Below are 14,690 nucleotides of genomic sequence, written 5' to 3' on the forward strand. Positions count from 1 at the left end.
GGGAAAAAGGGAAAAAGGGAAAAAGGGAAAAAGGGAAAAAGGGAAAAGGGAAAGGGAAAAGGGAAAAGGGAAAAGGGAAAGGGAAAGGGAAGGAAAAGGAAAAGGAAAAGGAAAAGGAAAAGGAAAAGGAAAAGGAAAAGGAAAAGGAAAGGAAAGGAAAGAAAAGAAAAGAAAAGAAAAAGAAAATACCCATCTAACAAAGACAAGCTCAGAAATCGACACCTAGACCAGTAATTATACAAACCCAGATGCCTAGACTCCAACAAGCACCACCAACAGAATTGCAAGGGATGGAAGAGAGAATCTCAGACACTGAGCTATGATAGAAGAAACAGATACATCAGTCAAAGAAAACATTACATTAAACCTAATCAATTCCTGACACAAAACATCTAAGAAATCTAAGACACCATAAAAAGACTAAATCTAAAAATAATAGAACTAGCAGATAAAGAATCCCATCTCAAAGGCCCAGAAAATATTTGAAGCAAAATCATAGACAAAAATTCTAACCCAAAGAAGTAGATGTCTATAAAGGTACAAGAAGCTTACTCTAAAAGCCAGAGGGTCTGAACAGATGTCCAGCAGACTCTGAGACCACAGATGCCAGCCCAGACTACTTTCAGCAAAACTTTCAATCACCATAGATGGAGAAAACAAGACATTCCATGATAAAATCAAATTTAACTAGTATCTATCCATACTAGAAGGAGAACTCAAATTCAATAAGGTTAACTACATCCAGAAAAATATAGGCAATAATTACAAACCAGCAAAACCCAACAAAGGGAAACACACACACACACTCACCACCAATAACAACAACAAAACAACAGGAATTAACAAGCAATGGTCTCAGTGGACTCAACTCCCCATCACTATTGGAAGGTCAGTGGGCCCCAGCAACCTACAAGACAATCACTTTGTAGAGATTTTCTTCAAGGTAGCTTCCTGCAGGTCAGTGAAGACCCCATTAGGACAACAAGGCAACAACTTCAGGTTGTGTGTTTGTGTGTTTGTTTGTAGTACTGGAGATTGAACCTCGCACCTCCTATGTGCTAGGGAAGCACTCTACCACTGAGATTTCTTCAACCCCCTTTTATATGCTATTTTGAGGCAGAGCCTCAAAGGCCCAAGGCATGAACTAGTCTTGAGCTCACTCTTTAGTCCAGACAGGCTATCTTCTGAGCATGAACAGCTAGATTTACAGGCCTGTGGCATCATGCTTCAATGAACTAGTATATTTTTAAAGACTTCCCAAAATGAAATACTATGGAAGATGGGGAGGAAGAATTTTAGGAGCCAGAGGGATCAAAAACACCATAAGAACACAGTCTACAGAGTCAAATAACCAGTGCTCATAGCGGATCACAGAAACTGAACCAATAGGGAGCCTGTATGGGTTTGACCTTGTGTAGCTTGGTGTTCTTATGGGACTCCCAGCACTGGGAGTGGGAGCTGTCTCTGATGCTCTTAACTGCTCTTTCCTCCCTCTTCCTCCTAATGGGCTGCCTTATCCAGCCTTGATCATGTTTGGTTGATATCTCTGGGAGGGCTGCTCTTTATGAAGGGAAAGGAGGAGGAGGAGATCTGGGGAGAGGGGAAGTGGGAGGGAGGGACTTAGAGGAGAGGAGGGAGGGGAAACTGCAGTCAGGATGTAATATATGAGAAGAATAAACAAACTAACTAATTAATTAATTAGTACCTCCCAAATGATTTTAATGTATAAACAGATTTAAGAATACAAAATCCTGCCGGGCAGTGGTGGCGCATGCCTTTAATTCCAGCACTTGGGAGGGAGAGGCAGGCAGATTTCTGAGTTCGAGGGTAGCCTGGTCTACAGAGTGAGTTCCAGGACACCCAGGGCTACACAGAGAAACCCTGTCTCGAAAAAACAAAAAAAAACAAAAGAAAGAAACAACATCCACCCAACAGTGCTGAAAGTAGACACAAAATACTTTACATTGAGTAAGAATGATACCTGCTCCTCTAGAGCTTCTTTTAAGGAACAAAGGAACAATTATTAAATAGGAATATATTTAACCATAAGAGCTGCAGATTTAATCTTTATGATTTTTTTTCATGAGACCAAATATCCGAATTTCATGTTCAAATCATACACATAACATAAATTGAATCATTTCAGATATACAGGCAATTTTTTTCCAAAAATTCCTACTGCAATATTTTGACACAGATATGCAGAAGCATTTCTGAAACACCCTATTTTAGGAGAGGAAATATTGCAAAGAAAATGATGTGTGTAATTAAGCTCAAACCAATTATAATGGGCAACAAGTAAAACTGAGTTATAAAAAAGTTAAACTAAATATAGTGCACTAACCTGTTTGTTGTTTTCTGCCATGGAGAGCTGCAGGGCCAGGAGCATGGAGTCTGGACCACATACCGTAGTTCTTTCAGAGTTACAAAGAACACGCCAATTCCTTCGAAACTCTTTAATCATACCCAAAACAGACAGCTGATTAAGCACAGCCATTCTCTTAAAGTAGAACAGAATACAATGTTAAAGTGACTTGTTTTAATTGGAAGGTAACATTTAACATGTGTAAGCAAACATGGTTAGAAAAAATAAGTAGTGAACAAGAAGTCATTTCATATTTACCAGGATTGTTTTTAATTAAATTTAGGAAAACAGAATAATACAATTTCTGCCCAATCATATTTTCCCCTCCTTTAGTTTTCTTAAGCCAAATCTTTTGAAATAACAAAAATCCAACCTTCAATTTTGAAAATTCACATAAAACAGACATGCAAATTCTGCAAACTTATAATTTTAAATACAGACATCACTAATTAAATCTGTATTTTACGATAGTTGTTTTGAGACAAATGGTGCTATATGTGGTAGATTGGGGGGTTGTTTCCTCTCATTTGTATACTGTTCTAAAACGAGTGGTTTACTTTTCTACTCACTTGAGTCGGGAGCAGTCTTAGGACTTGATTTGACTAGTAGACTGGGAGATAATGAGAATTCTAAGCCTAGGCTTTAGGAGGTTTGGGCAAAATAGTTAATACAGCAAGTTTCCATTAAAAGTATTTCATTGTGCTGAACTGTTTTTATAAACTATATGTGTTTTGTGATGAACACCTCATTTCCTTGAATCTGGATTTTTTGGTACTTGTTGGACAGGATATGCCCATGAGTCTAGTCCCCAGTTAAAACTCATGCAGCGTTTCTAAGAACTTTCCTCGGTAGACAATACTTCCATGGACTGTCACAAGCTGTGGCTGAAAGAATTAAGCATGGACTCTCTAAGGACATCGAGAAGCCTGTGCTTGGTCTCCCCCACTCACTTCACATGCCCTTTCTCTTCACTGACACTACCTTTATCCTTTTGCTACAGTAGTTCAAGTCCACAACTACACCTAAATGCTGACTTTCCTGCTCTTCCTAGCAAATCAACCCTCTGGGGAGATCTAACTCCCAAGCCCAGCTAAGCTGCTGGTGAAAGCTTATGGAAGAGAAGTAAGGTATTCCAGCTGGCAACCGATAGCAACTCACTGCCACAAAAGAGGCAGCTTATCCCATGGAGACCCCATCAACATGGAAGGTGAGCCTCAGCAGCACGAGTCATCCGCTCAAGGCTAGCAGAGGAATCAACTATCTGATCCAGCCCAAACTGCTGACCCACAGATTTAAAGCAAATACTCAGTTGTTATTTTACAGTGACTGCGGTTTTGATGTTTTGTTACACCGCAAACAGATAATCAATATGTGATCTAACACATGAAGCTTCTTAGTACCATATACTTTTCAAACATTTAATATTAATTACTTTGCTCCATTTTCACAAGTATCCTGATGATGTCAGTCTATGAATGTCTGCATTTCACACATGAGGAAAGCAATATTCAGTAACACACGAAGCTAGTAAATAGCCAAAAAGGGGTAAATCCAAGATTTCTACGTTTTTCTTAAGTTCTCCTGGAGGCATGCAAAACCCTTTCAAAGTAAGCTGGGGTGTGTCAGTATTCTAGACGGCCATCCTATGGAGTCTCTCTCCACTTCCATTCTTTTCTACGTCTTTTTTACAAGTCTGCCGTGTGCGTATGCTCGCCTATATGTGAGCACATGTGTATGGAGGCCCAAGGTTGACACTGTTGTCTCCACTGCTCTCCACCTTGTAGATCGAGGAACAGTTTCTCCCTGTCTATCAGCTAGTCTGGCTAACCAGCTTGCTCGAGTATCTCTTGACTACAACCCTGGCACACTGGGACCGCAAGCAGATTACCACACCAGCGCTGACATCCATTCTGAGGATCTGGATTCCAGTCCTCATAATTGTCCAGGTGCTTTCTCCATTGAGCCACCTTCCCAGACCCTACTCATACATTCCTTGATGAGCACCTAGGTCATCACATAGCACATTTATCTCTTTAAAAAAAAAACTGAAGAAGTCATAAAAGCATGAGCTATGTGATTAGTTTGCCTGAAATAAGATTTCTTGGTAAAGGTCTACCCATTGGTATTATTTGAAGGTGTTATATGTTTATATTTCTATAAATAAAAATTCACCCAGAATTAGATCATCCTGAATCCCTGGCTATATCAGTTGCTGAGCTAAGAGATCTTAACAGCCCCTCTCCCTGCCTCAACTTCCTTGTAGTGAAAATGAACAAAGTTCTTACTGAGCATAGTTTGTGAACAGTAAAAGAAGAAACTACATCTAAAGCTTTTACATACAGCAAAGTCAAGCACATTAGTTACCATCAGTTAAAATTGAAAGAGAATTCCTATCAGTGTGAGAAAGCCAAGAGTCATCTAGGAGTCTGCAACTTTTTTGGAAGGAGGCAAACACTAAATATTGAGACATTCATCTCTACAGTCTATGTCACAACCACTTACCCTGACCTTGTCACATAAGGGTAACCAGGAACAATGCATAAACAAACATAGCTGGTCCTCACTAAAATTTTATTTATGGACAATAAAACCTGTTTTCTATAATTTTCAGAAGGCTCAAAATGTTCCTTTTTTTTTTCCACCAACATTTAAACATGTAATACCATGTTTACCTCTGGATCTGGCTATTGACAAACAGGCATTCCAGCTGACATGCCAATGTCTACTGTAGTCCCAGCTTTCCCAGGGCTGCCTAACTTTAGATCTGGCTGCTCAGGGAGAAGTATTATCACAAAGAAAACAGGACTATGCCTCCCCCTCTGTTCTATCTGCCAGCCTGTTGTGAAGACTGGATGAGACGCTGAATATGGATGGACAGAACAGATAGAAGGTGTCAGAAGGAATAAACTCTTACTTTAAAAACTGGATTCAAGGGGCACTGGAGCAGAAAGTCTGAGACAGGAAATTGTCGCTGGAAGGTAAAGTGAGAAAGCACTACACTTAGCTAAGCATCCCTGCTACCACGCGCCTGCATTAGCTGTACCTCGTGATTGACACAAATTTCTCCACATCCCTACTCGGGATGGGAATATCTACTTAACAGAATTATGAAGCACCAGTGATGCAAATATACAACCTCCTTATTGCCAGCACTTAGAAAATGGTCCATTAAAAGATGACAGGTGACAGTTAATCTCCTAGTCTGGTCCCGAATGTCCCTTTGAAGGATGCAACAACAGACAGATTCTGGGGGAGCCTGCACACGTCGTGTGCCAGATCCCCGGTCTAACGGACTAAAAGCAGATTTTGATGGGCTTCAGTCTTCCCATCTATAGCCGAGCCCTAGCGACCTTCCAGGTATTTTTTCACGGGATACTGTGAAGTCAGGGCGAAGCCACTGCGCAGACAACGCCGCTGACAGGCACAAGGCACGTCGCTGTCACCGAAACGCGTTCGAAAAGCAGTATCCGGAATTACCACTGTGACCAGAGGGCAGAGAAAAGTTGAGGTCCACCTCGTCCGGCGATCTAGGGGGTACAAGTCAAGGAAGGAGCAGCGCAGCCAGGATGCCGGAAGGCGGAGGTTTGAATCGCCTCGGCGTCCCTTTCAAATCTCGCGGCACGACCCGGGAACCAATCGCCGCGCTCGCCCTCCGACCCGGAAGCAGAGCGGGCGCCCGCCGCGGCGGCCCATGGTCGGGAGAGCCGTGCCCAGGTCACCTCCCCTGCATTAGGTGCGTATGGAGCGCGGTGGCCGGTGATTGCCAGCTTGTGCTGCTTCCCCAGGGGCCCGTCCCTGTTCCTTAGAGCTCTTCCCTGTGACCTCGCGAGGTGGGAGTGGGTTGTCTTGAGCCACGCGTGGGGGACACACTCCGGGGACTTGACTACTGTGCTTGTTCCTCGCCTGCTAGGGAGGCCCAGGGAATATTGATACTGGGTTTTAAAGACCAAGAGGTGAGGGGTTGACATCAAATCTGGACCTCAAGTCTCCTGCACGCCCTATGCCTCTCTGCTTTACAGTCTTCTCACCTGCTGGTCCCGAGTAACATGTGTCCAGTCTCCCCTGAGATGGGACTTAATCTGAAAAACTCAGCAAATACTCAGGATTTAATGTGTTTGTTCTTAGTCTAGGATACCTCCTTTTAATTAACAACAAAGTGAAAATTAATTCCCATGTGAGGATGCTATTTCTACAGTGCACACTACCTGTCTCTTAACAAATTAATTGAGGCTTGTGACTGAAGTTATAACATTATTAATACACATTACTCCAGAGCCTGTATTTTTGAATCTGTTTATTTTATTGCATGGGTTATTGTTAATTGTAACTATCCCTAGATGATGATATCCTTCAAGGCTCTTAAACTCCATGTGTCTTTAGGAAGGGGTAGGACTTTCCAGTTCATCTGACCCTTGATGTTAAAAGTCATATAACTCGATCAAATAATGTAGCAAAGTCCTGAGAAAGGCAAGTGTGCATGTTTGTGTTTTCTATGACATTTAGGCCTGACATATACTAAGACTTTTAAATCCTCAACCTGTTGATTAACTTGGCAAATTTCTTCATAGGCAAAGTGGGAACTATTGGTAGTACCAGCTTTTATGGAACTCTTGGGTGTGATAATGCCAACACAACATGCCAACTACAAATAATATCACTGTTGCTTAATCTTAGGGATCTATTTTTATTAAATGTATTCATGTATATGTGTTAATGTAAGCAGAATTCTCTTGAGCTGCCTCTGACATTGCAATACCAGGCCCTATTGTAATTCTTCTATCAAATGACAAACACTTCTTAAATTTTCTTTGTGATCCACAGTTTTGTGACAGCCAATAAAAGGCCGTTTGATACTTACAACCGCTCAAGCTTTGGGATACAAGATGAAGCAAGATCCTACAAGAAATGCTGCCTACACCGTGGATTGTGACGATTATGTGCATGTGGTGGAATTTAATCCCTTTGAGAGTGGAGATTCAGGAAACCTAATTGCATATGGCGGCAGTAATTATGTGGTTGTTGGCATGTGTACGTTTCAGGTTAGTCCACCAACTGCATGGAGTGACAGTGAAGATATTGTTAGATTGTGGACATGAAAAATATGAAGCTATTCTTTCACCTAGAGATGCGTAGTGGTGTATTCTGATAAAGCCTGATATTACTGAGCATGTGTGTATTTGCATGTATTAGAAGGGCCACTTCAGATTTCCCTGCATTATAAGATGATACTGAAAGGCTATAAAATTATCTTCTAAAAAACGTCTAGCTTTCATAACTAATACTCTGCTTTCCTATTAATTTGCTTTCACACCTTGTGCTATCTGCAGCAGATATTTAGATAACCGTGCAGGATTAAATTTACAGCATGCAGTTCATCATAGCTTCTATGAGTTCTGTGGAGCCTGTTTAGACACTTGGTTTCGAATGGCTATACTTCATTAGATACTTAACCCCGCTTCTCTAAAGGTGAGGAATATGATGTTCAATACGGTTTGTGAGGGGTTGTGTGTTAGTGCATATACCGTTCCCAGATGACATTCGGCACATTGTAATCTATAGATGTGTAAATTTGTTGTGGTTGGTATGGGCATTAGTGACAGTCATACCTTCATATTTAATCATTAAAGAAAAATTGCTTCCAAGAGCCCTCTTACAGTGTTTCCTCACAGAAACCTAGGTTACACATAGGAAACACTCAGCAGTGAAGATTCACCACCACCACCCTGCCTTCCCAGAGTTTCGTTTCTGATATTGTTTGTGTACAAAGTAATATTTAAGGACTATATTTTTATGACCCTTGACCTAAGTTCAGCTGAACTGTCAGAATCATAAGACATGTCAGGCAAATAATGTAGTGTTGTTTTAAGAAAGACTTATTAAAAACTTTGTCTACTGTGGACCTCTTGCCTGTTGTAGATGTAAGCAACCATAGGTGGGCTTGAGCTTCCCGCATTGCCGCTGCTTTCTGTGTTAACAGATGTGGACATAGGATTGCATTTTCAAATATAGCTACCTCTAGGTCAAGTCCAGTTAGGAAAAACCAGAGGAAATCAAGACCAGAGAAAAAAGAAAATGGAGAAAACAGACAAGGAGACACAGAAAAATGAGAGGAATGTTTGTATCATTCAAAAAACTTGTCCTCATTGATCCTCAGGTCTTTGCAACAAAATAGGTCTTATTTCCAAATTGTGTAAGGGAAAAACAATAGGCTTTTTTCTTTTATTAGCACATAGAGAACACAAATCATATTCAGGACTTAACCTTAGAGGTGCAGTTAAATGCACCTCTCTCGTTCCTCTCAGACTTTCCACTCTGCTTCAGAGATGTCTGGGGGAGTGCGTGATGAAGGAATGAGAACAAGTTTTAGACCTCATTTGAAATTCTGTTCTTCTGTCAGACCCGTTCTTGTGTTTCTCTTCAAATGCAGTCAGTAGTTCATCCTGAAGAATTTGGTTTCATTACTTTCCGTTGGAGATCCGAAACAAGTCCCTGTTCTCCTTTGTCAGTTTAGATGATGTTGAACATTCAAATCTTCAAGCTCCGTGTCCCCCAATTTTACACCTTGTAAGAAAAAAAATATGTAAATCAAACCAATTTTCCCATGCCTATAAGGGAAAAAAAAAAAAAGCAATCTTCACTGTGGGATTATCAGGAAGCACTAACTACGGAAAAGCGTGAGTTTCAGCTGAGCGGTTTTTAGACTCTCATGCTGTCCTTTTACATATCCAGAAATATGAGTAAAAATGGTAGGCTTATTGGTTGCTACACATTTGTTAAAAAGTCATGAGTGTAAATTAAAGAGAGCCAGGAAATTAAAGAGAGAGAGATTCTTGCCCTATCCACAAAGAGAGTCTGAAATCAGTGCACTCTTAAAACAGCCTCGTTTATAAAAGGCCAAATAAGGATAAAAGTTTTGAATCGTATTCACTGCTCAGTAATAAAGAAGTCTGGTTGGGCTTGAATGAGAGCGTTAGTTTAGGCAAGCACATTTTTGTGGAGAAAATGAAACAGAAAGCTATCTTAATCCTTTGCTAACCAACTTTGTTTAGCAAGTATTTATTGAGTGCTTTTTGTCTACCAAACTCTGTTCAAATCCAAACATTGTTTAATAAATTGGACCAACTCAAACAAGAGAGAGTTAATAAAGATGACTAAGTCTTAAGACAATAGACTGAGAACCGGGAAGGGAGAGTTGTGACTCAGATGTTAGTCACCTGAACATTAACCCCATGTCGACACAACAGGGAGCTGAATGGAGGCATTCAGTACTATCCAGTTAGAATATAAACGGAAGGAGCCACAGGATAAGCTTAGATGTCATGGTAACAGAAAAGTAGGGCCAGTGAGCAGGTCACGGGGTACAGACACTTCTTCTTACCAAGACTCATGTCCTGAGATCAATTCCCGAAGCCCACATGGTGGGAAATAGAGACCAGCTCCTGAGGGTTGACGTCTGGCTTCAGTGTGTGCACTATAGCACATGCACCCGCACACAATAGAAGTAATTAAAAAGGCAAATGAAGCTTAAATGAATATTTTAACTAGAATACTTCACATATAATCAATATAAAGGTTATTCTATACTTTGTCTTGTGTCGATAGATTTCTTTGAGATCTTTGTACATGCTCATTTTATACCTTGTAAAGTAAGTATACCCACCAGCTGCATTTTACATGCTCTAGGCTCTGTATGACTAGTAGCTATCTTATTGGACAACAGTTCTCTAGAAGTTGATAAAAATGTTTTTGATCTTTATTTCTCAGCATTGCATTCTGATTAAAAGGAGATGGTGTATTTGGAAGCAAATTTCAGAGCTATATTAAAAATGTTTAAAATTCCTCATGAAAGAGGAGTTAGACTGGCAGTTTGACTGGTCACCTCCATTTGTCCTCAATAACGGGTACTAAGTCTACCCTGAGTGTGCCCACCTGACAGCTTGTTCTGGCAAAGTTTGCCACCACAAAATTGAGCTTGCAGAGTTCCAAAGACAGCACTGGAACATTAAGTACGATTACATGGAAGCACTCTGGCTTACCATTGAGATCACTAACAGCCCTATCTGCTATGGAATCTGCTTCTCCCAAAGCAGCTGCGTTTCTCATTGCTACTGTTCAGAGAGCAATTATCTTTTTAAATAGTTATTCAGATGTTGAGTTAAAATGAAAGCACTAATAAGAGAGTTGCACTAGATGAAGCAGCCTTGGTTAACTGGCGTTCTGTCTGAGTCCTTAGTGGGTGTGGTGGGAAGGCCTACACGTCAAATCCTTAGGAGAACACCAACTTGGCTGTTCCTCAGCCTCAAACTGCTGGAACCTTCCATAATGATTTCTATTACAGCAAGTTTTCCAGAGTCTCTTAATTTCCTGCCTATACAATATGGCCTACACCCCAAACTGAACCAAAAATAGCATTCATCTCTATCTATACCACACACACACTGCCCTTTTCATCAGCTGGCTCAATAACAGGCAGTATTGCCAGGGGCAGGGCAAGTCTTCCTGTTGATACATAAGGCTTCATCTGTGCAGTCCCTGTGATTTCATTATTCCTAAGACCACTCAGTAGTTCCATATCTAATCTGAGTAACGAATACAGGCCCTGCTTTTCATCACTCTTGTTACAGTAGCAAAATAATGTGTTTTTATATAAAAATTCATTTTTAGGTTTGTCAAGTATGGAAAAATAGATCTAAGTCAGTCTGTGAAGTCAGCTAAGATTAGGCTCTTAAACTTAATTTTAAACTGCTAGTAGCTGCTGCCTGGCGTATCTATTAGCTGCTTAGTTGTAATATACACAAATTATGAAGTAAGAAAATTTGGCAGTGCTTTTTTTTTCAGTTCACTTCTTTGATTAATGGAAAACCCTTTTGTTAAGTTTACCTGGAATTTAAAGTTACATTCAAATAGTGTTTGAATTTTATCAAGACTTGGGTAGCATGCCTGCAAAATGATTGGCTGGGATCTCAAAAACTGTCTTGGAAAAATCAATACATCTACTGGGATTCAATAAAAATATATATGAGAGTATACTGTGAAACATGTAAAATAGTAAATAAAATAGATCCCTAGTCTGAGAATTAGGAGTTAAGCAATTATTTTGAAAGACCCCTGAGTACCTTCCTTGTGTGGCTGCTTCCCTGTTCTTACAGTATTATCACTGTGTGCTAGGATACTGAATCAGTATACCTTTATAGCACTTTCATGGTCTCTAGTGCAGTGGTTCTCAACCTGTGGGTTGTGACCCATTTAGGGGAAGAATGGCCCTTTCACAGGAGTCACCTAAGACCACTGGAAATCACAGATACTTACATTATGATGCCTAACAGTAGAAAAATTACAGTTACAAAGTAGCAAGGGAAAAAACTATGGCTGGGGGTCCCTACAACATGGTGAATGAACTGTGTCAAAGTAGTGGAGCATTAGGGAGGTTGAGAACCACTGGTCTAATAAGACAGGTAAATTATAATAGCTCATGCATATATAATACTGTGTCAAAGTTAACACTGACTTGCAGGCATGCATTGCCATTCAAAGGATCTTCCACATGGTTAAGACATATCTATATGCTCCGTTATCTTCCTGTCAGTTGATAGCTATGTATAATTACTCATTTACCTAAAAGACTATTGCTATGCAGTGTATTTGCTGTTGAAAATAAAGTGTCACCTAGGTGAAGGATACCAAGTTTATTGCTTTGCTTTACCTATGTCTTTGTTTTTAAATGAGGCTTAACAGCTTTTTTGTTTGTTCATTTATATTTCTTTTGCCTCTCCCTGAGGATACGGGGGGTCAAACTAGCACCTTGTGCACATTAGACGCATACTCTAAAGCTACATCTAAAGCCCCCAGTATTTTTTTTTAATTCCATAAACTACTATAATCTCAATATCTAATTTTCTTTTGCACTCTTCAAAAGCATATGCATGCCTTGTGATGAATTATAGATTAAGATGAAATTCAGAGTATTTTATTGTTTGTCTTTATAACATTAACCCATTTGCTGTATCTGTTTAGGAGGAAGAAACAGACATTGAAGGGATTCAGTATAAAACACTACGAACATTTCACCATGGAGTCCGAGTCGATGGCATTGCCTGGAGCCCAGAGACCAGACTTGATTCACTGCCTCCTGTAATCAAGTAAGTTGAAACGTTTCAGGGCAGTATTGCTGTCCTTCCTGGTGAGTGATCCCAAGGGCTCCATGCCTGTTGTCTATCACCCTAGACTAGGTATGTTGATGTTTGCTGTTATTTAATAATTATGGGTTATTGTCCTTGTAGTTTAGATTTATGACTGTGACTGATGCTTTGACCATGTGTTTGGTCCAAACTACAAATCTCTTTACCTGAGTTCCATCAGAATCATTCACAGTCATCACAGACACTGTACTTCTTATTCTTAATTAAAGGACTATTTAAGCCCTAACAAGATAGCACAGTGGGTAAAGGTACTTGCCACCAAGCCTTACTACCTGAGTTCACTTTCCAGAACCCATTTGATGGAAGGAAAGCTAACTAACTCTAGCAAGTCATCCTCTGACTCTACACACCCACCATTGTGTGTACACACAAGGACACAAAGTAAATGTGGGAACAATACAGTGCTACTTTGTTAAAATAACTGGTTGGTTTGAAACAGTAGTAATAGCATTCTGATACCAGCTGTGAGCCAAGGTCATATTCTTGTGTTTAGCATAACATTCATGTCTAGTTTATTCAGTGGGCTTCAGTTTTGATGAAGCATTTTTTAAAAATTGGTTTTGAGAAAAATCACACACTTTTAGAGAACCTGAGTTCAATTCTCAGGATCCATATCAGATGGCCCAGAACCCACAACCACCAGTAACTCCTCTTCAGGGGGATCTGATGCTTCCAGGCTCCACACACACCTACACAACCCAAGTCAGTAGCTGGTGGACAAGCTTGGATGGCTTCTGTGGTGCAAGGGTCTCTCCCACTTATACCTCCCCAGCACAGTGAGTACATTACATGCCGCTACACCTGGCACGTTCACATGAGTTCTGGAAATTGAGTTCAGCTCTTCACACGTGCACAACAAGCAGGCTTGCCAGCTGAGCACCAACCCCAGCTCTTCGTGTAGTTTTTATAGTTCATATTCTTGCAATACACAGCCTTGTTCTGTCCCTCAGGAGCTCTTCGTGTTCCTCCCCAGTTAATCTCTAAACCCTGCTCCCTGCCATGCAGCTGTAATTAGAGAGCTGTGAGCAGAACTTAGTTCTGCCCTTTGGAACTTCATCAGTGCAATCACACAGAGTGTGTTCTTTCTAACAGGCTGGAGGTTTCTGAGCCTCAGCTCTTCTGTATCCTACTGTGTTCTTTTTACATAACTTGCTCATCCATTTTGCTGGGATGGATACCTGGACAGTGTCCAGATTTTAGCTATTATAACTACAGTTTCATGTGCACACCTTTATACAGCTTTAATGGATGTATACTTTTATTTCTCTTAGGAGTATAATTGCTGGGTCACAAATAGATATATATTAATATTAAGGAAGTACAGAGAGCTGGGGAGATGACAGCTTTGACAGAGCCTAGGTTTGGTTTCCTGTACCCATATGGTGGGTCACAGCTACCTGTAACTCAAGTTCCAGGGATCCTATGCCCCTTTGCATGTAGGCAAAATACACACAAAATACAAATTACAACAAGAAAAGAAAGTGTCAGATTTGGGGCTTGGGCGTGGCTCCGTGACTCGGCCTGATTTGCACAGGCCCTGTGCTCTGCCTCCAGCACTGCAAAGCATGGAGGAGACCCGTCGTCTGGAGCTTCCCTCCCATTCTGTATTCCCGTGGATGATGGAAGCGTTCATGCTGATCTTCCTGCTCCCCAACATTTAGTATATTTAATTTTAGCAATTCTAGTTCAGTTCTGGGGTTTTCTGATTTTATTAAAATATGACATTTCCCTTACGACTAATAATTTCCAGCACTTTAATGATTTGTTTTCTCTATAAGATATGTTTGCCTACAGGGTTGTGAAGATGTTCTATTTTTTTTTTCTAGAGTTTACAGCCTTTTTTCTCCCAGTGGATTAATGTAGCCCACACTGTTCTTGATCCCTCAGAAGTCACCCTGCTTTGTCTCCCAAGTGCCATGTGCCCCATGGCCGGCAGAGTCACAGCTTTTATCTAACTTAACCTTGGATAGTTTATACAGCATCTTCTGTCAGCACACACAAGTGATTATCAACAGCTGGTGTGTTTTCTGGTTGTCTTTAAATCAAAAGGAAATATTCATGGTATCTGTACCTAGACAACATCAAGTGGTAGAAAATCTTGTTCCTAAAGTGTTGAACTGAGCTGT

General features: G+C 40.6%; 2 protein-coding genes across 3 annotated transcripts in view; one reads left to right on the top strand and one right to left on the bottom strand.

The window, feature by feature from the left end:
* Parpbp (PARP1 binding protein) overlaps positions 1 to 2,497 on the bottom strand; it is a 39,356-nt gene extending 36,859 nt beyond the window's left edge. For both annotated transcript variants that reach the window (XM_028778059.1, XM_028778060.1), the window contains exon 1: positions 2,345 to 2,497. In XM_028778059.1, the coding sequence (XP_028633892.1) occupies positions 2,345 to 2,497 (153 nt within the window). The remainder of the gene's footprint in view (positions 1 to 2,344) is intronic.
* A 3,520-nt stretch (positions 2,498 to 6,017) lies between these two features.
* Positions 6,018 to 14,690, top strand: part of Nup37 (nucleoporin 37) — a 24,239-nt gene continuing 15,566 nt past the window's right edge. Inside the window, exons 1-3 of the mRNA XM_028778040.1 lie at positions 6,018 to 6,098; positions 7,187 to 7,404; positions 12,380 to 12,504. Of these exons, the coding sequence (XP_028633873.1) occupies positions 7,249 to 7,404; positions 12,380 to 12,504 (281 nt within the window). The 5' untranslated portion in view covers positions 6,018 to 6,098; positions 7,187 to 7,248. The remainder of the gene's footprint in view (positions 6,099 to 7,186; positions 7,405 to 12,379; positions 12,505 to 14,690) is intronic.

The sequence above is a fragment of the Grammomys surdaster genome, unplaced genomic scaffold (assembly GCF_004785775.1).
Source record: "Grammomys surdaster isolate TR1022 unplaced genomic scaffold, NIH_TR_1.0 322, whole genome shotgun sequence".
NCBI classification, from domain to species: Eukaryota; Metazoa; Chordata; class Mammalia; order Rodentia; family Muridae; genus Grammomys; species Grammomys surdaster.